Below are 6,123 nucleotides of genomic sequence, written 5' to 3'. Positions count from 1 at the left end.
TGAGCTTGTAGATCTGCTATTTTGGAAATATATGTACCTGTGTATATAAAATGTATAGCAAATAATTATATATACCTTATGGTAATTATGTTTTTTTTTTTCATAATTACTCTTACTTGCAGTTGCCTGGTCTGGATTCTAACATGGTGAAGTTTGTCGCAGTTGGCTTGACTTTGTCAATACAAACATTTCCATATGAATGTACATCAATTTTTATTGAATTTTATGTATTATGACTTTGAATTGCTCAGGGTAGTTTGACCGTTTTAGTTTGAAGTGACTAAAATGATGATTGCAATGGAACACATCTACAACTATACTGAAGTGAAACAGCAATGTAAAGTTTTTTTTAAATCTTTATCAGAGTTTTTATCTTTATTTTTGAGATGTCTGATGTCTAACTGAAGGCTTGAATAAAAAATCCCAGGTCAAAACACAGTGGATTCTACTCTGTCTCTCCTTCATCCTGGGAAGATGAAAAAAGAGCCTCTGTCAGTCTCCTGGCTTCTTCCACTTTCCTGCCTTATAACTAGACCACGGTACAACTTTTTTTAACTTTTTTTTTTACAGCATTATGGCCGGCACCCTGTTCTTCATTTAGAGGTACTGTGTGTTCTTGTACCATTTACCAATTTGTTTCTAGGGCTTCTGAAAGTTTTTTTCCTTTGACCTCAATTATCTCAGAAAGTAAATTTCTGATGCTCCTTTTTCATCTGTACAGCTTTCGCTCTCCCTCAGGTTTCTCCACAGCAGAACACCACAGCAGGACGAAATTTTTATGGTGAAAGCTAAGGTTCCGACTCTATATTCTCTGAAATTTTTGTCAATTTTCGTACATCCTACCATTTTCAATTTATTCCGTCAAAAATGAATGGCCGTCTATGGTGGCAAGGGTTTTACCCTTAAAACCCTTAACATTGTGGCAGTCAAAGTGTTAACATACTCTGCCATAAAGAGTTTTTTTTTTATATATAATTGAGGTAATTAAAATAAGTCCTGGGCCATAGCTTTAAATGAACTGAAGTCAATTATGTCCCAGCTTCACTCTGCCTGTACCTTGCTCTCCTATTGAAGAGGGTGGTGCTCCTCCTGAATACAAAGCTATATTCATCACTTTGGCCGTACGCCAAGACAACGTCCTCCAGACCCTCCATGACAGATCAAGCACTCCGGCTCATGAGGCCAAAAGCCCGGTCATCATTGGGCCATTTAAAGTGCTGCTCTGCAAACCTGAACACAAGTTTCAATAACATGTATCATTAATGGTCATATTGAATAACATTTTCATATATAAATTACATTCACATGCATTTAAAAATGGACAGAATAAAAAACTCACTTGCTAAAATGGCTCCCATTTACTCACACAACAATGTAGCAATTTGGTATGCAGGGCATCTCTCTCAAACTGTTGGACGTAATCAAGCTTCCTCTTGGGCATGGTTCTGGACTGTTGCTGTTAATACCTTGCTCTCCTATTGAAGAAGGTGGTTCTCCTCCTGAATACAAAACTGTGCTCGTCACTTTGGCCGTACGCCAGGACAATGTACAAGGTTACTTTGAGAACAATTTGACCTTTCACTGCTTTCACGCCGCCTTATTTTGTGTGGTCCTGGTGTTCCATTTATTTTTATAATATTCCTGAATAGTGTGATTAGGACGGTTATTTTGATCGCTGCAAAGGAGAGTTCTCTGCGAGGAGGATTCCTGTCGACTCTACCGGTTATAGCCAATGCTTGGTGGGGCTCGTGTACAGAATTTCTTTGGACCAAAAAAACGAATATTCTAATATCAACTTTGAAAAACTTAAATAATTGCTTATCATTGAGGGTTTTGTTTTTTGCAAATACAAATGAAATCGCAAACGCACGCAGACACACAAACACCCACACACACACACACAGAAAGGCATCCGTTTTCACATATCCAGTGACTCGAAATATATTTTATTCACAGGCAAAATATACACATTAATATACATTCACACACAAAACTTGCTGCTCCATACGGTGTAGGAACTAATGAGAACGTCTTCATTTAACCATTCAAATGAAGTGCTATATGAAATCAAACATATTTCAGAAACAGAGATTTACACTTAAATGCACTGTTAAGATCTCCGAAATAAAAAAAAACTACCGTCAATCCTTTTCTTTCTTTTTGGCAATGGCAACATGCCTAGCTAGTGAACAAGCTAACCAGAAAACAAGTCTTTTGTCTGTAGATTCAGAGGCATTTTAGTGTTGTATGTTTTATACATCACCATGGACAAAGAGCCATATAAACACCATTACATCTGTTGAAAATGAAAGAAGGCATATCTTATAAGAAAAACAAACAAACAAATTAACCACAACTACTGTCTTTGCACTTACAGTACGGTCAAATCAAAAAGGCCCTACACATTTTTACGACTTTTCCAAAAATAGCAGATCTACAAGCTTGCAGCGCGGCACTCGGTGCAGCGCTGTGAGCTTGTGTATCTGCTATTTTTCAATGGCTAAAGCAGGGTTAAGGCAGATGGGGGACAGGTGAAGGAGGGTAGTTAGAGGGCTAGAGGGATGTGGAAGTCAGGCGAGTCAAAGAGAAGAGGCCTCTCGGGTGGAGAGGGGTCCTTGTCAGCCTTGTGCAGCAGCTTGAACAGACCCGTGCCGATGTTCATGGGAATGCCCATGATGATGCACTCCGACACACCTGGAACGAATGAACAAGAGGACGTGATCACTTCATATCAAGTTATGTAAATATTACATGTTACTTTCATAATGCAGCAGGGACGTGCAGAGAATGTTAGAGAGGCAGGGGCTGACATTTCTAAAAGGGCCTTCTGGTGAACATATTGAAAAAAGCAGACCTCCAAGCTCACAACGCGATGCAGCGAGCTTGGAGGTCGGCTATTTTTGGTGCTTGATATACGCCTGAACGAAGCATAATCAAGTTAAAGTTGTACTATGTAACTTTTTTTATAAAACAAATCTTAAAATTCTCCTAACTATTAAATCACAAAAGTTTTAGAAGATCCGCGCCGTGAATTTCAGCCTGTAAAGCCTTCTCTATATGTAAACTGAGATCCTTGCCGTGGACCGGATCTCGCGCCAAAATTGCGTCATCACACTACCGGCCAATCACAGCGAGGGTTATACAACTGCCGGCCAATCACAGCGCATCTTGAAGTGGGGTCGCTATGGCAGCCATATTTGTTGTCGCCCGTTTGTACCATCCCTTCTCTAGGTAATTTCGCCTACCAGGCAGGGTGAAGGAGTCCGTATCTCTGGAATTACTGAACGCACAGGAACAAGGGACCCCTTAAAAGATAGATCTCAGCGAGGTGGAGGCAGACGCGGGGGTCTGAAGGTACGAAAAACGGACGAAAGACGCGGACGCGACCGCGGTTTGCTATAGGGCTAATGACCACTAGTTGGGCAACTTACACAGTATGGCTTTAAGTCAATACTGGAGATGTGGCATAACAGCATGGATTTCTACACAGAGAGGGCAATTCTTTCAACATAAGATACTGCATTCAAGTTCAGGAGAGTTTGGATAAGGCAATTCTCTTGAATGCTGCCTTCAGGTATGGCATGGAAAGAAGGCATTTGCATTTCTTTCACCATAGTAAAAACTGCATTCATGGTCTGGAGAGGGCACATTTTACAGATGGATAAAGGGGCAGGGGCTCAAGGGGTGCATCTCTCCATTCCGACATGTCTCCTTTCCGACAGACACTAACCCTATCTCTTACCCTTACCCTGACCTTAACCTCTATGGAAGTGTTGCCACTCCGACAATAAGATGTCACTGTCGGAGTGGCGACATGTCGGAATGGAGAGAGTTGCGGCCCGGTCGGTGATTTAGCGACCCGATCGGTAGATTTAGCGACCCGGTCGCTGAAAACTACCGACCAGGTCGCAACCCGGTTGGAGGTCGCTAAATGATCTCGCCCTCTCTCCCCCCGGGCACAAGCCCCCTCTACGTGTGCACGTGCCTGTAATGCAGAATGTATATCCATCTATATATCGACTATACACACAGTATATTGTTGTTGTCGGGTAGAAACCTTGTACGTCCCAAACTTTCCTTTGTTAAAATTATTTTTAACACAAATTAAATTTGTGAAAATAGCCAATATACAAGGACACAACGTCTCGCATCTCGAGGCGTTGTGTGCTTGTAGATCTGCTATTTGCACTACTTTTGTATGATGAAGTAGGGCTTTAATTTACCAAAAAACATACACATTTGAAACTTGGAGATATAAGGTTTCTGCCACACAAAAAATGATGCTGAATTAATGTACCACAAACAGAGTCCTTCTGTCCAAAGTAAGCAGCATCAAACAGGTGATCTGCTGTTTTCTCAAAGGAGGCCAGCATGAGTACACTCTCCTTCATCTTGGCCAGGCCAAATCTGGTGATGCCCAGAATCTCCCCCTGTTGACACACAACACGTACATAAAGATAATAGAACCTACTGTAGAATACTGTAGAATCGCCTAGTGGCACACGTACAGTACATGAAGATAATAGAACCTAGAAGTGACACATGTACATGTAGATACTTAGAAGCCAATCTGGGTTTCTTCACTGTATAAAGCACTATGTAAGGATATAGAACCAAGAATCTCCTATTGATACATTAGCATAAAGATAAAGACCAAATATTTGTGACCAGGGCACAAAAAGGGCAGGTCAAAAAGTCAATGCACAGTGCGCACCTATATTCATGGCGAATATAGCTTATAGATAAAAAATAAAATAAATACATTTGTATAATATTGTTTTCGTTTTAATAAATGTAGTGTATATGGAACTGTCCTCTGTTGAAATGAATTTAATAACTTTCTGTTTAGTTTGTTTTTGTATATCTGCATACATTTCAATGATGAGTGGTTGTCATAAGATCCCAAGGCACACTTGGATTATCACAGGCAGACACACTTTGTAATTATCCTATTAATTACTGTACTACTGAACTTTTTTGATTTATCACATAATCCAGAAGCACGTTTTAATTTAGATTTCATCAAACAACACTGATCAATTTTTCACTTTTTTATTTTATTTATCTAAACCTTTGGCCTATGATGTCCTGACAGTACCTTGTAGGACATGAGGTCTCCCAGCAGCATGACATGGCGGCGGTCCACGCTCATGCCGTGGCTGCTCATGGTGTACTGGATCTCATTGATGATGGTGGTCCTGGCTGCTTCAATGCCCAGCGTCTTCTCCACCTGGAAGCACAAGGGGGGACGGTTAGCGTTCAACTGGGCTGCTTCCCATAACCCAGGGGTCTTCAACGTTTTCAGGCCAAGGACCCCTTAGTTGAGAGAGAGTCCCACAACCTTTTCATAGATTCCATATAGTTTCATCGTTTGACAGCACAATCATCTGTGTATTTTGGATTCATGTCAATGTGTGTTTTCAGATATTTAACCACTTGAACCGTCAATATTTAATAAACTTGACCTTTCATTCTGTACTTAGTCTGCTCTTTTCCCCCTCTACGCCAAACCTCTTTGCCGGAAATTAGCAGATCTACAAGCTCACAACACCTCGCGCTCGCACTGCTTGTAGATGTGCTATTTTGGGCTAAAGTTCTCAGAATATGGACGCTAGAGTTCAAGTGGTTCATATAGAAAAGGAGAGAAAAGGCTTCTATCACACAAGGATTTGGAGGACCCCCTGTAGTAACTCTGAGGACCCCCTGTTGAAGATCCTTGCAATAAATCAATGTGCCTCAGTTCAAGGAAAACTTTCAAAGGTTGACTGAAAACAACCATGAATTATTGAATGTTGAACACAAATCCCAGACACTGCTCTTGCTCAACAGAGTGTCTTGCAGACTCTTGATGAAGGTGCAGGATTTTCATTCACAAATCTTTGTTCACGATCGTTTCATTTGTCACCGTCCAACGCAGCTGCATCCGAATTAAGTGGAAGTGCAAATACTTTCTTTGTCCAGGTGTTCCACCCTCCTGATACAGTGCCAATTCTGAAGTGCCACACACAACTCCCGTCTCCCACCCACTGTCGGTGTGGACGGCACTCTCCTCTCGGCCGTTGCGTGATCTAACCTACTAGGGCTGCAACAGACTGTTGCCCAGTGGTTTGTTTTATGTTTTAT

General features: G+C 41.3%; 1 protein-coding gene across 1 annotated transcript in view; it reads right to left on the bottom strand.

The window, feature by feature from the left end:
• Positions 1 to 1,925: 1,925 nt before the first annotated feature.
• The window catches only part of polr3a (polymerase (RNA) III (DNA directed) polypeptide A), a 63,679-nt gene continuing 59,481 nt past the window's right edge, over positions 1,926 to 6,123 (bottom strand). The window contains exons 29-31 of the mRNA XM_080748037.1: positions 5,099 to 5,230; positions 4,298 to 4,430; positions 1,926 to 2,694 (exon numbers count right to left, since the gene is read on the bottom strand). Of these exons, the coding sequence (XP_080604163.1) occupies positions 2,546 to 2,694; positions 4,298 to 4,430; positions 5,099 to 5,230 (414 nt within the window). The 3' untranslated portion in view covers positions 1,926 to 2,545. The remainder of the gene's footprint in view (positions 2,695 to 4,297; positions 4,431 to 5,098; positions 5,231 to 6,123) is intronic.

The sequence above is a fragment of the Nannobrachium achirus genome, assembly GCF_963921795.1.
Source record: "Nannobrachium achirus genome assembly, chromosome: 18".
Lineage (NCBI taxonomy): Eukaryota > Metazoa > Chordata > Actinopteri > Myctophiformes > Myctophidae > Nannobrachium > Nannobrachium achirus.
The sequence above is the reverse complement of the archived record's forward strand: the minus strand, read 5'-3'. Positions and strand labels throughout refer to the sequence as shown.